At 42.4% G+C, this 15240-nt stretch overlaps 1 protein-coding gene across 3 annotated transcripts in view; it reads left to right on the forward strand.

Annotated features, from left to right (window-relative positions):
• The window catches only part of FHDC1 (FH2 domain containing 1), a 40468-nt gene that overhangs the window by 13368 nt on the left and 11860 nt on the right, over nt 1-15240 (forward strand). For all 3 annotated transcript variants that reach the window (XM_073892372.1, XM_073892371.1, XM_073892373.1), the window contains exons 3-9: nt 2654-2715; nt 3381-3483; nt 9196-9281; nt 9369-9469; nt 12193-12263; nt 12364-12471; nt 14262-14332. In XM_073892372.1, coding sequence (XP_073748473.1) covers nt 2654-2715; nt 3381-3483; nt 9196-9281; nt 9369-9469; nt 12193-12263; nt 12364-12471; nt 14262-14332 — 602 coding nt within the window. The remainder of the gene's footprint in view (nt 1-2653; nt 2716-3380; nt 3484-9195; nt 9282-9368; nt 9470-12192; nt 12264-12363; nt 12472-14261; nt 14333-15240) is intronic.

Here is a 15240-nt window from a genome sequence, read left to right on the forward strand (position 1 = left end):
TGGAATCGCCAGGGAACTTGGCCAGGACCTATGGATGGCTTTCTATAGATCTGCCCCCATTCCTAGAGTGGATACCAGCCGAGGCTGGTGGTGGAACATTGCCACTTGTCTATACTCTAGCAATATTAAAACTCACAGAAACAAGAGAAGGAACCCGAGAGACCCAGGCTAGCATTTCAGGTCTCGTGTTGCTTTGGGGAAGGGATAACATGACATCGCTGAGGCTCGGTTTCCTTATCTGTCAAATAGGAATAATAAGAGTAATTTCTCCATCATTTTTCCAGGGGCACCAAGTGTCAGGGGGTTAGGGGTGGAGCTTGGAGTGAGGGGCAGGGGAGGGTGCTGCCATCCAGGGTCAAATAGAGCAAGAGGTGGTGATTTAATGAGAGAAATAGAAAAGGAGTTTTTTCCTCATTCTGGGTAGAAGTGAGTGCCAAGGAAGTTCTTTGGATATGTATAGCGCTATATCAATATACATGTTATTACTTGTGGCTTTTTAATTGATGAATTATACACTTGTTTTCTGTCGTACTAAATTTAGATTCCTCTGTTTCCTATGAGCTTTCCTCTTTAAAGGGTGTTAGGTTTGACAGGTTTTATTCTCTCCGCGTCTTCTCCCCTCCCTTCACACTGAACTTGAACTGCATCCCTGGGTAGGATTCCAATAAGGAGCCTGCCCTGTTTGCTTGGGAATTTATTTTATGGCTGGTAGGTGATTGCACGAACATGAAATAGACCTTTAGGATAGTAAATAATGTGATTGTTTAAGATTAACCTTCAAAAGAAGACAGCCATACTCTTGTAAAAATTTAACCTTATAGCCAGGAAGTGTCATTAAATTTGGTTAACAGTTCTTGCTGCAGCTTATAAACTTACAAGCAGGCCTAGAGAACAGGAACTTAATCTGAAACCTGATTCGCTTTTGTTCACAAATGAATCACATACATTTGGAAAGGAAGAGAATCATAACAACATTCCTGTTTTAGTTAGTCTCCCTTTACCAAAAAACAGATGAGAAAAAACCTGTGGCAGTTTTAAGGTGATCTTTCCTCCATGCATCTTGGATGTTCCCTTCCAGAGAAAGAAATGGCTTCTGTATGTATGTATGTATTAAGATTTTATTTGAGAGAGAGAATGAGAGAGAGAGAGAGAGCACAAGGGGGGTAAGGGGTAGAGGGAAAAGCAGACTCCCTGCTGAGCAGGGAGCCCAATGCCACGCTCATTCCTGGGAGCCTGGGGTCATGATCTGAGCTGAAGGCAGACACTTAATGACTGAGCCACCCACACGCCCCGGCTTCTGTATTTAATAACAACATCCTCCCCACCCCATGCCCAAAAAAGTTTCTGTCTAATTTCTAGTCTGATAAAACCCTGCCCAGTTACTAATTTTGAACAGGTAAAACCTATTGCAGCCCAAATCTGGGTTTTGACAGTATATTAGAATGGTACCATATTTCATTAAATCGAAGCTGCTGTGCATTTTCAGATACATCCTGATTGTAGAGATGTTAATATGCATCTTAGACTTGGTGAAATACAGCACAAGAGTTTTCCTTTTTAAATTCCGAGTAAATTGAAAAAAAAAATTCCGAGTGAATTGGGCGCCTGGGTGGCTCAGTCGTTAAGCGTCTGCCTTCGGCCCGGGTTGTGATCCCAGGGTCCTGGGATCGAGCCCCGCATCGGGCTCCCTGCTCCGCGGGAAGCCTGCTTCTCCCTCTCCCACTCCCCCTGCTTGTGTTCCCTCTCTCGCTGTGTCTCTGTCAAATAAATAAAATCTTTAAAAATAAATAAATAAATAAATTCCAAGTAAATAAAATGTAGGAAACTTTGTTACCTCCTCCTGAAGGACGATATATGAAGGGCATATATTCTTTCTCAATGAGAAGAAATTTATCTTTTAGAAAAAAATTAATTTTATTACATTTCTTAAAATAACAGTACTGGTCCTTCTACATCCCTAAAGCAGGGCTTGGGGCTCCGTAATATCTTGAGTTATTTTTTGCTTTCTTAGTTCAACTTTCATATAATCTAGCTATGCTAACACACCTGTTTTTCAAATTTGGGCTTTTAAATGAAGGCTGTATTATTCTAAGAGGAAATAGCTAAATTAAAAAATTTTTAATATATACATTGTTCATTAAAAATTATGTAAGATTAGGGACATGTAGGTGGCTCAGTCGGTTAAGTGTCTGACTCTTGGTTTCAGTTCAAGTCATGATCTCAGGGTCTTGAAATCAAGCCCGGAGTTAGGCTGTGCACTGAACATGGAGCCGCCTGGGGATTCTCTCTCCCTCTGCCCCTCCCCCAGCTCATGCACACACACCTTCTCTCTCTGTCTCTCAAAAAAAAAAAAAAAGTTACACAAGATTAAAATAGATACGTACAGTTATTATAGTTAAGGAAATAGATCATTGCAGGAACTTTGGGGAGATGATGATATTTTAATATTTGCAAAACTGTGTTAGGTGTATCGATTAATAACCAGATTTACCTATTGGAAGTTATTCTCTTGTAAATTAGTGTTGTATTTTGATTTACATATTTTAATTTATTCACTTGTAAATTAGTGTTGTATTTTGATAGGTTTAAATTCTCTTCTTCCCTCCAAGTCTTCTAATTTGTGATAGTCTTATGTGTGTCTGTTTTTTTCCAGATTACTGTCTTGGATGCAAAACGGAGCATGAACATTGGGATATTTCTTAAGCAATTTAAGAAGTAAGGTTTTTGCACGCATTTGCAACTTTAGGCACATCCACGCCATCAGCATCAGTCTGTGGGTGTGGCTGAGCTGAAAATTCAGCTTCTAACATGAGCGGAAGTCATTCCTCATACCTGCCTATCCTCCTTGGCACACGGCATGATAAGTATCCGAGTGCCTGTCACTGTCTGCTGTTTTCCTGCGTGAAAGCATAACCTAACGGCTTGAAGTACAGGCAGAGTTCCTCAGAGCGTCTGCTCAAGCCTGTCATGCCAGGGAATTTATAAATTCATCAGTAATGTTGCCTCTCAGTGGAGGGTGGACTGGTCAGAAGACAGTGGTGAAATGCCAGCATGTGGAAAGGAGAGGCTCTCCAGAATTCCATGTGACCCAAGGGGATTGCTTTTCTTCTCCTAGAGAAGACTCCCATGGTTGCTGCCACTTCCAGCTTTTCTGGGATTCCCAAGGATGGGCTTCTGGATGAACAGGCCTCCGGGCGATGTGTCAGGATCCCCACTTTCCCTGGCACTGGGGCTCCTGTGATTCCTGACAAAGCACATCCCCCAGACTGGGAAGAAGGCGGGTTGGAAAAAGGGTAGAGGTGATTTGTTACAGTTCCCACTGACTTGTGTTTCTTTGGCACTCCAACAAACGTAAAGTGGAATCTAATTGTCTTTTCAAGGTCTCCTCAGTCCATTGTAGAAGATATTCATCAAGGAAAGAGTGAGCATTATGGATCAGAGACCTTGCGAGAATTTCTTAAGCTTTTGCCGGAGTCAGAGGAGGTAAGGAATTTGGCATAGGAAATTTAGATGTTAGGAGCAATGATCTAAGCCCAATATTTTTCAGAGTGTCAAAACTCACATGGGAAAGGCACTCTGCTACCCAGAGCCAGAGTCTTCCCACATACAAGTAAAAAAGTGACCTAGGAGAAATTGTGGAGTTAGGGAACCTGGGTTTAAATTGGCGCTGTCCCCTTGGGCAAATTTCCTAACTCCAGTGAACTTGGTGTCCACACCTGTATAGTGAGGGTGTGGGTGCCTGCCTCACCGATTGCCAGGAGGCCGAAACCCTAGTTACGCATCGAGGATGGTACCTGGCACATGGGACCTCAATAAACTTTGGTGTCCTTTTCCATCACCAATGATGGTTTTTGCCAAGGCTGCACCCAGGTTATTTTATAAATATGTATACTTTTTATACACAAAAATAAAAGGAAACCGCTTCTCGATAAAATGCTCTAAAATTTTGGAGAGGTAGGTAAACTGTTAAGAAACATTGTCTCTGGAATTGACTTAAAGGTGAAAATTGCTGTGATAGCCATGTAGTACTGCAATATAGTTATTGATCTTTTGGACTGAATTAACTGAATTGTTGAATGGTTGGGAGCTTGATAGGAATAAAAAAAAACATCGGAAAAACAATTTTATAAAGCTTATAAAACTCGTTCAGTTGTTAAGCATCTGCCTTCGGCTCAGGTCATGATCTCAGGGTCCTGGGATCGAGCCCCGCATCGGCTCCCTGCTCCGTGGGAAGCCTGCTTCTCCCTCTCCCACTCCCCCTGCTTGTGTTCCCTCTCTCGGTGTGTCTCTATCAAATAAATAAATAGAATCTTTAAAGAAAAAAAAACCTTATAAAATTGTAATATTGCCTTTTATTTCTGAAGAAGGGGGCCCTGAAAAAATTCAGTAAGAAATTACATGAATATATGTGCTTGTGAACATTTGAATAATGTAGAATCTTACAGTTATCCTTTTACCCACACTGCTGGTTCCTCTCTTCCCCATCCCACTCCGCTTCCCCACACAGAATTTATGAAATTTGACTTTAGTCCATAAATAACAAGAGGGGTATATGTCCATACTTTTTCTTTTATGTCAGTGATGCACTTGCAATACCAACTCGAGGGTCTTACTAGGTAACTTGAGTATTCTGGGTGTATTTGATAAGCTGACCCTCTCTCTGTTTCAGGTTTTCTGTTTGGAAATTAAGTGTAATTTACCTAAGCCAAGATTAATTACCAGCATTTATTAATGATAGTAAAGGGTCCTAAAATCTTGAGGGAAACATACATCACATCCTAATTTACCCTGGATCTTATACACTGAACAGTCCTTAGTCTTTTTTAATGTAGAGAATGAGAGTTTCAAAAATCTTTAATTAGGATGGGTAGGGTTAATTAATTTGGATTTTAAAAAGATTGAGTTGTTGAAATCTTATTCCTCTTTGGGCTTTTTTTTTTTTTTTTAAAGATTTTATTTATGCGGGGCTCAATCCCAGGACGCTGGGATCATGACCTGAGCCGAAGGCAGATACTTAACGACTGAGCCACCCAGGCACCCTGTGAAAAGCTCTAAATTTCTAACTAAAGGGTGGCTAGGTGGGGGAGAGGCTGCCAGCTTCATACCATGGTAAAGAGGTGGGACAATAGGTCCGGGTTTTCCTAATATCTTCATTTCTAATTTTAAATTCAGAGGGGATTAGAGAACGCAAAGGCTGTGGGAGACTTGGGGATTTTTCAGAGAAGCAACTTAGCTGTCAAGCCTCCCATGTGGTTGAGTTGTGTATGGGGGAGGGCATAATTCAAAGGGGGGATATTAAGGGCAAGATGACTGAAACCCGCCTGAGCACTGTCTGGCAGCCGGAGGCATTCACTCTCCCCCAGACAGTTAGCCAGTCCCGGAGACAGTGTCCTGCTGGGATGAGACGGAGCCCCGAGACGCTGTGCTGCGTCCCAGCCACTAAGCCAGGCACAGCTGCCTCTCCTGTCACCCTCCTGCTGCAGGTCAGCCTGAATATCCGACAAGCTTGGTCACACTTCTCCTTGTTTACATTACCAACTCTGGGCTTCAGTTCACCACACCCTCCGCACTCAGCTGGGAGCTTCTTTCAGCAGGAACACCCTGACAGTCCCCAGGGCTTCTTGGCGTCCCTCCCAAAACCACTGCGGGGATCTGTGCTAGCAGAGGGCGTCTCGGTGCGGGCCAAAGCCACCTCATGACGGATGCCTGCTGCGGGGGCCCCTTGGCCTTGCCACAAGCGCTGCGTGTCCCTTGGCACCACCTTGATCAGGGCCGACCCCTGAGTCTTGGGTAGAGGGTGGAGGATGGGGGTGAGGCCAAGGAGGAGCCAGGGCCAAGTGAGAGAGGTTTAGGAATGTGGCAGAAATATGTTAATAAATGCACAAGTGTCTGCGTAACTGCATGTTGCTAAGCCTATGGTGTAATGTTCTGTGCTCGTTTTTAGCACAGGAAGGGACTAAACATCTTTGGAGTGTTGTCCCTGTGTTGCAGGCACTGGGCAGGGTAGAATCCAGCCGAGTGAGATCATGTGTTCAAGTGTGTAGCCCAGTGCCTGGCACGTAGAAAGTCACTCAGTCATAGCTGTGATGATTTGGGGTGCCTTTTGCATTGAATCCTCCCAGCCACATCGTCAGATACTCCTTATGGTACAGATGGGAAACAGGCTCACGCAGGTTTGCTAGAACTCCTCTCGCGTGTCCCCTAGTTGATAGGCCAGAGAGGAAGGTGGATTTGCACATGACTCGTCTGACCCCAGAACAGTTCCTTCTGCTGCACCCCCACTGCATCCCTTTGAGGAAGGAAGGGCAAAGGTTCTCAAAACCCCACCTCGCACCGTGCGGCCTTCCTCCCAGCCTTTTCATCACTCCTGCTGCAGAGCAGAGCACTGGTGTGAGTGTCGCTTGAGTGATACCGTAATCTTATCAGCGTGTTGAAAAATAGGAGCGGAAATGGCCCTTTTCGGTCGTGCATTCTCAGCTGACAAGCCAGCAGAAGGTTAATTTGTTTTCAGGATTTCTCTGCCCTTCCCCACAAATCACTGATCTGGCATGTTTGTTCATCTTGCTTTCGACTCACGCTTAAAACTTGCAGAGGAAGAAGACAGACCCAGAAATAAAAGCCCTGGGAGGTGGTTCTTTGCCCTGAAAAGTATTCCTGTGGCCAGAGAGGGACAAGGGAGAGGTTGGCATAGGAGCTGGGTAGATGGTGGAAGGGAGCCTCGACGCAGCCCGCGAGCCCTTCCCTCCGATGGGGCTGGGGCCCCATCCCTGCATCACTGGCAGGGATAGAGGGCTGGAAGGTGGTAGAAATTTTCTGTTCTCTCTGGCAGCTGGTTGGTTGCCGCCTCTGACATTTTTATCACCTCATCCCAACCTTCTATGCCAACTCTGCCCCTGGGGTGGGGGTTGGGGGGAATGACCGGGAGGAAGCCCCAGGGTGTTCCCTTGGGGTGAGTCTGTTGGTGGGAAATCTTGCTATTTCGAGGCCATGTGAGTGGAATTAGATGGGATGAAGGAGGTCTGTCTGCCCTTTGGAATGTGTGAGTCTTAAGGAGCATGCTGTTTGCTATTAGGACAGAAACCGGGTACAGCCAGGTCGTAATGAGAGTCACTTGGCTCAGCCAACAAAATTATGCCTAACAATGTGTGATAAATGCTTTTTGATGATGACGAGAATGCACAATAATTATAGGGTTTGTTCACCTCTCTTTTTTTTTTTTTTACCTCCTTACCACTGTGACGGTATCATAATCCCTCTTAATGAACACAAGTCTCATTTTGAAATGGAATTAAGAACTGTATACATGGCATTTAAATTAAATACTATCTTTCCGTCACCATTCTCTTGAACTCCATAAACATTTTTAGCTCTTTATATAAGTGAAGGAGATTAATCATTTTTCAGTTACAGTTGAGCACATGTTTAATGGAAATATCTACCCGGTTTATTTAGCATGACCTATTCTATATGCTTTAGACAGAAAATTGTGCTGTTATTTTCAGAAGCTTTGCACATGCTGCATAGATGGTCTTATAAAAGGTACAACCTCACTCTGCCCCTTTCCATATATAGTGAATTGCTCAACTCTAGTTCAGAAGGGGTCAGGATTCATCCTATGGTTTTCTCTGTTCAGCAGCCAGGCACCAATTTGGGTTTAGCTAAACCAAAAATTCCATCTGCCCTTAAATTGAGCATGACTAAAAATGGTAAATTCAGTTTGGTGCCCTAAAGGTAGGGGAAGTAATGCAATTCTATAAATGGCTATTTTCTGCCCATTTAAAAAAAATATATAGTCTTGAGCATCAGACTTAAGTCTAGGGTATGCATCTGCACTGTGACATTTTGTATTTTTGAGTAGTTGATGTAGATACTTCGGATCTTTGCAAATATTCCCTCCTCTGTGTTTTTGAACTATCATTTCCTATTCTCAAGACACTGAAAAGTCATGTTATTTTTTATGGGCACCCGCCATAATCCTGGGGATGGAAGAGAGTAAGCTTTATAAAGGTAATGAAAGATGATAAGTGCTCACTGACAACAGTGAGCTGCAGAGGTAGGCTGTCTACTTTACTCGTAGTCCCAAGGTTTGATTTACCATAAAGTATTTTTGTTGGAAGACGCTCTACGCCAGTGGATGTAGAAAAGTTTCTGCCATTGGGCCGGTCCAGTTCTCTGCGTTGAGGGAGGCACTGATTTGCTCTGATGCAGTTTGAGAACTTTCTCTTTGCTTCCATCCCCACCTACTCGCTGTTTGGCTATATTCCTGTGTCAGAACTCTTTCATTTTTCTTGGCGACGGTTGAAAGAGTAACTTTTAGTTGAGTTTAATTTTTTACAAGAGTAATACATGTTCATTGTAGACATTTCAGGAAATAAAAATGAGCAGCGGAAGAAAATAATAGTCCCTGTAATCCTATCACCTCGTGCGGGTGGGGCCTTCTAGTCTTTTTCCCCACACCTGTGGTGTGTGCATGGAGGGTGGGGGGGGTATAGTGGACGCTTCTTTTAAAATTTCTAGGAATGGGATCTGACCATACATCCTGTTATATTACCTGATCTACTCATAGGGGGAGGTCTTGACATTGACCCATCAGCTGCTTGAGCCATTTTCCTTTTTCTCTGCCACTGGAGAGCCAATGTGTCCACGCCTCAGCACACAGGAGCCCCTTGCTGTAAGGCTATTCTGTGTGGAGGGGGACTTGGCCAGAGAAAGGTCTGTTAGCCCTCCCCCCGTCTGAGAACTTTATGTCCAAACTACCCAAAATATTAAAATTTTTTTCATTAGGGACCTAGAGGACCATGTTATAATGACGACCCAGGGTCCTCTTTTCTTCTCCCATGATCTCCCTTCCAGATTATAACTTACAGAAAATTCTCATCCTTAGAACTGACCCTTTGGTAACCTCCCTGAGGAGTCCCGTGGCCCCAATTCTCTGGTTTGATGGAGGTTATTTATACCCACACACGTGACGCAGCTCTTCTCCCTCTCATTTGTTTGGTTTTTCTTCTTTCAAAAAACATAGTAGATGCGATGATTTCCTTCTCTGTCTTTTCTTGGATCTACATTTTTATTAATTTGAATTTAGCACTGGAATCTTACTTTCTTACAGGGATTCTAAGAGGACATTTAAAATAATGTTACATTTTAATCACAAGTTATTTTTTTTCTCTACCCTCTTTTCTGTTTGGCTTTTAGATAAAGAAATTGAAAACATTTAGTGGAGATGTGTCCAAGCTGTCCCTGGCGGACTCCTTTCTACACCACTTGATTCAGGTGCCAAAGTAAGGATCGTCCATCACTGCTCTTTACAGGGGAAAGTTTTAAAATCAGTGACCTCAAACGCTACAGCTTTACTTTTTATTTTTTAGCTATTCGCTCCGGATTGAAGCCATGGTGCTAAAGAAGGAATTTTTACCTTCTTGTTCTTCTCTGTACACAGACATAACAATTCTGAGAACTGCTACAAAAGGTAAGTGAACACATGATGCTTCATGGAATTTGTTTTTATTAGCCTTGGTGGTAGCACTTTATTTTAATTTTTATTCTTTTTTGTAAGCATTCTTCTCCTGATTTTTAAAATAAATTTATTTTTTAATTCCGGTGTAGTTAACACACAGTGTTATCTTAGTCTCAGGTGTACGATATAGTGACTCTCAACAGTTTGACCTAGCACTCAGTGCTCATCCCAGGGGAAGTGTGCTCTTCATCCCCATCACCTGTTTCCCCCAGCCCCCCATCCACCTCGCCTCTGGTAACCACCAGTTTGTTCCCTAGAGTTAAGCCTGGTTTTTTGTCTGTCTCTTTTTTTCTGTGTTTTTGTTTCTTAAATTCCACATATGAGCAAAATCATATAGAATTTGTCTTTTCTCTGACTGACTTCACTTAGCATTATACTGTCTAGCTCCATCCATACTGCTGCAAGTGGCAAGATTTCATTCTTTTTTATGGCTGAATATTGTTCCATTGTGTATATACACCACATCTTCTTTATCCATCCATCTGTTGATGGACACTTGGGTTGCTTCCATATTTTGGCTACTGTAAATAATGCCCCAATAAACATAGGGGTGCATGTATCCCCTTGAGTTAGTGTTTTCATATTTTTTGGGTAAATACCCAGAAATGGAATTACTGGATCATGTGGTAATTCTATTTTTAATTCTTTGAGACACCTCCATACTGTTTTCCATAGTGGCTGTACTAGTTTGGTAGCAGTTTCTTTAAAAAACAAAAACCAAAAAAAAACCTATTCAATTGAAATGAGAAATGCAAAGTCCTAATTCTGATACACCCTAAAAAGGGAAATGAGCTATTACCTGGGATGACAATTAAGGCTTATTTCCACTTACTTTCCTCCTTAATTAATCGATTAATTGACCAGTTAACTAATTAGTATATTATCTTCCCATAAAAGAAGATTTCTTTCATCCCAAGTTTCAGAGTAGACCTTGCTGGTTGCAGCTTGCTCTTGTTCCTCTCCTAGGTCAGCTTTCCATGTGCATGCATTGTGTGTAGTATCTGTGTGTGTGTGTGTGTGTGCGTGCGTGTGTGCGCGTGCATGCATGTGCGCTCAAAACCTAGGCACTTAGGCCAGCTGCATCCTTCCTCCCATCCTCTGGCCTCTGGTGTCCAGGGCCTGCTTTTCCAGCATCATCCCTCCTTCCTCCTGACTCTTCTGGGCATCTTCAGTGTGACCTTCTGCAGGTTCCTGATGGTTCTGCTCTGTGTCTTCTCCCACTTGCTTCCCCTCAAGACTCTTAATTCCTGGCTGGCTGTTTACATTTGAGAGGGGCTAGTGGGTCATTTCCATTTCTTTGAATGACTTGCTTGCCCAGCTTGGGCAGACTCCTCAGAGTTGCTCTCCTGTCTTCTTCCATAGTGCTGGAGTTTTACCCTCAGGCGTTTCTGACGCTGAGCAAGCAGGCCTAGCACACGTGTGGGCACTCCTCATCGCCAAGGCAGAGTCTCTGGCGTTCCCCAACCCTCATATTTTCCAGGGTTTTCAGCGCCAACCTGATTTCCTCTGGGTTGTTTTCTGGATTTCTAGTTATTGCAGAGCTGTTGATTCATATTTGATTTTCCTGTTTAGTTGCTCTGGCCCATGTTGAGATAAAGTTTTGCTCTTCAGCCCATCATATTTTCTTCAGTTTAGAGAGGAGACTAAGAATTAAGGGCAATTTTTCTTCTTTCAATAGGGAGACCTTTTAACATTTCTTCGTACACACACCAGGACTATTGCAGCAACTTTGAAAGGGCCATCCCTCCTGTTCACGTTGAGATGGAGTAGTTTTCGTATTGAGCCATGCAAATTCATGGGCACGGTGGAAACGTTTCTTATCTGGTTAACCTTCAAATACTGGCCTTCTTAGATAACATAATGCAGGCAGTGATCCAAATGTAATTTTTTGAAAGTAATACCACAATTAATGGAGAATATGAACTTAAAAAAATTGTAGGTAGCTTTTTATTGTCTATACATACTGTAATTTTAATCATCAAACTTCGCTTTTAGCTTTTGAAATATATTAACAATTTTTAACATTGTTAATTTGCATAGATGTGTGTACAAAAGCTTCTATGTTTAAAGAACTAGTTTAAAGATATATTACAGTGATAAGCTCCTTTATAGCCTTTTAGCCAATCCAAATGAAATGTGTAGTTTTGAATAAAATGGACAGAGTCTCTGGGTGCCTGGCCCCTAAGGGTTAGTGCTTTGCAAGTTACTTACATGTCATCCCAACCTGTTTATTTTTTATCTCCTCATGGCTCGTGGACTAAGCAAAATGTTGCTCTCTGTTAGTTTTCGTATTCTATAAATGTAATCTCAAAGGCTAGTGGAGATAGAGGAAAAAAAATAAAGAATTACTGAGAAAAAGTTTGTTCCTATAACACAGTATGCCGCTTTTCATAAGGCCTTTGCATTTTCTACTTCTTGAAAATGTTCCTTTTTGAAGTATTTTGTGATATATGGAAGCATCATACATATTGATTCCCAGTTAAACACTAGGACACGGATTGCCAGTAGCAAATAGCGCATTAGATATACCACAGAATGTGGGGCTTGATTTGTTTTTTCCTGTCTTAATATGTGGTTTTGGGTCAGAGCTTGCTTCAGGCCCTCTTGAACTCAGATGTGGTAGCTATCTTTGTGCATTTAAGCTAAAGGTACCATGGTGTGTTCTTTTTTGACAGAGCTGATGTTGTGTGAGGAGCTACATTCAATATTACACTTGGTGCTACAGGCGGGGAATATCATGAATGCAGTAAGTAAAATTCAAAAAAATTATAATGTTGTGTTTCTAAGTTTATTTGTCCGTCCAAAGGTATATGTATATATTTTTTCTTTTGATTTGTCTTCTTTAGGGAGGGTATGCTGGCAATGCAGTAGGATTTAAACTGTCGTCTTTGCTCAAATTGGCAGACACAAAAGCAAACAAACCTGGGATGAATCTTCTGCACTTTGTTGCACAGGTAGGTGGAAGTGGTGAATTCAGAGAGAGAGAGAGAATGAGTGTGAATCCTCCCTGGAGGTGGGGAGGTTTTTCCCAGGTATTAGGTGGCATCACACAGAGATAGGAAAGGACGTGGTGGGCTCCAAGAAGGTTCTATTTGCAGAAGCACTCTGCAGATTCCTGAGCTGAGCTGAGCTGAGCTGCGCCTAGGGTTGTAGGATAAGAGGAAAGTGGAGGGGTTGGGGGAGGCAGGGGTCAGGGTTGGTGAAGCCCGATTAGGAAGGATCCACATCCTAAACACTGAGGAATTTGGATTCATGCTTTAGCAATGGGGAGCCAACGGAAGTTTGTGCACAGCAAAATGGCCTGACCAGGGTGGCTTTGTTTTTAGGAAAATAAGGCAATATGGAGAATGAGCTGGAGTGAAGAGAGAACTAGAAATGGGGCACCTCTTGGCAGAAGTTGGCTCTCTGATCATTTGGTGAGAGCTGAGAATCAAGAGTCATGGCCACAGGGATGGAGAGCAGAGGCCTGGGTGCTGAAACATTCCCAGCGTTGGGTTGACTAGATTTGTGACTGGTCATGTGTAGAGTGAGGGAGCCAGGGCAATGAAAAAAATCAATTCCATTTGTTTCCCTTTGTGAACTGTAAGTCAGGGTGCCTTGCCACAAGCACAGGCCTTGGGGTCTGCACCCTGTTCATCACCTCCGTTTCTGACTGGGGCTTTGGGATACCAAAACAACCAGTTACAAAGTGAAAAATCGGTCAAAAACAGTTGTCTGTCTGTTGTTAAATTATCTCAAATTACGGATTGTAGCACTTTTTCCTTCACTGGATCACCTTTGTTGTTTTGACAGCAATCACACAGATGTAGCTCTAAGCTGGGGAGGAAGCTGGGCTGGTTTCCATTGTGAGCTTCAGAACAGGACAGAACTGGGATTTTGACATGTCCTTTATTACCTGTACTTCCTCAGACAAGTTACTTAAATGTTAAGACCTTCAATTTCTTCCTCTAATCGTGGGGCTAGTGATCCTTCAAAACAGGTACCCAAGAGGGCTGACGGGGATAATTCCATAAAGTGCTTACTTCAGTGTTTGGCCCATAGTAAGCTCTCCATAAATAACACACACAATTATTACTACATTCTTCAGAAAACAAAGGACATGTTGAACTCAGGACTCACTTAAGAGTTAATTTTCAGGGCATTGAAACCAGAAAATGTGTTCCTTATCCCATGTGCCTTACAGCTAGTCTTCCAGCAGTCCCTTTAGATGCATGGAGCCGGGTGCTCTGTGTAACTTGGTTCCAGCCCATGGGGGGATGTTTCCAGAGTTGGTAATTGCTCCCTTCATATCTACCCTCCTTGTATCCCCTGAACAGGTGAAGAATCCAAATGCCTGCATGGCTTGTGCACCCTCTGATTAAACTCAGTTTGCAAACTGGTTTAACAGCTGAAGGCATCTCAGTCATTTAAAGGCATACTCATCGGAATGGTGGTATTTAAGCAGGATATATTGGATTCTCTCAGAAACAATGGGCCCTGCTAAGCCACCACCCACTTCCATTGAGTTTGTGTGCCCATGAATTGTATTTCACGTCAGGATCGGTTGCTCTGGGAAGTTATATATATCTTGAGAGTAGGGGAGTTCTGGTAAATCTTACTAAGAATATAAGAGTTCATGTTTCAGTGAATTGCTCTGAATATATCAAGCATAAAAACAAGAACTTTAAGGTTCCTTTCAGCCTTGGGATAATTGTTTCCTTCCAGTTTTACACATATAGTAGAGAAAATTCTGTTTTTATTCTAGGAAGCCCAAAAGAAAGATGCCATTCTTCTAAACTTTTCTGAAAAATTGCATCACGTTCAGGAGGCTGCTAGGTGAGCAAAGAAGACTGAAAGTGAATTCTGAGAATTCAGTTTTGTTTTTTTTTCAATTACTTTTTAGATTTATTTATTTATTTGAAAGAGAGAGGGCACGGGCAGGGGACAGGGGGAGAGGGAGAAGCCGACCAGGGAGCCAGATGTCAGGCTCGATCCCAGGACTCTGAGATCATGACCTGAGCTGGAGGCAGACATATAACCAACTGAGCCTCCCAGGTGTCCCTAAACTTTTAATGAAACTGGTGAATATTTTATAACTTTGAGAAAGTTTTGTCTTGTTGAATTTTCAGACCTTCCTTTTATTTGCTTAGAGGTATGTGTGTGTACCTTTGGAATTTGGGGGTTTTGAAAAATTAGTCTTTATTTTTAATCTAAAAAACACTATTGCAGTCTTTTCTAATGAATGTCAGCCGTGTAAAAACAATATGGATTAAGAACTTCAAATCCCTCCACACCCAAAAGATAGAGCTCAAACAACACAGCCTATTACCTTGGGAGTTGTTATATATCAGTCAAACTTCCAGGGCCATTTCCTTGTAGAATCTAACATGGTACATTTATTTTCTATTGCATTAGAAGAAGTTGGAACCATACCAAGGGTTGTGAAAGGATTTTGTTTTAAATTAGTCACTCAACTTACAGAGAAAGTATCTACCAAACATAAAGCTGTGTTTACATCACTTTAATATGCTTCTGATCCCAGTATAGATGTACATTTTAATGTGGCTATAATCTGTATACACGAGCTATTTTGAGTTCCATGTTTTTTAAATTTATAGTACATATCCACATATCCAGTGGTATATGTTCAATAACCGGCTTCCCTGGAAAGAAGTCCTGATTTGTAGCATTTGCTGATCTCCATGGTGTAAATACTGCTCCCGTGGCAGGTGGCCTCACTGAGT

The sequence above is a fragment of the Callorhinus ursinus genome, unplaced genomic scaffold, assembly GCF_003265705.2.
Source record: "Callorhinus ursinus isolate GAN/ISIS: 27379988/994484 unplaced genomic scaffold, GSC_fseal_2.0 scaffold4, whole genome shotgun sequence".
NCBI classification, from domain to species: Eukaryota; Metazoa; Chordata; class Mammalia; order Carnivora; family Otariidae; genus Callorhinus; species Callorhinus ursinus.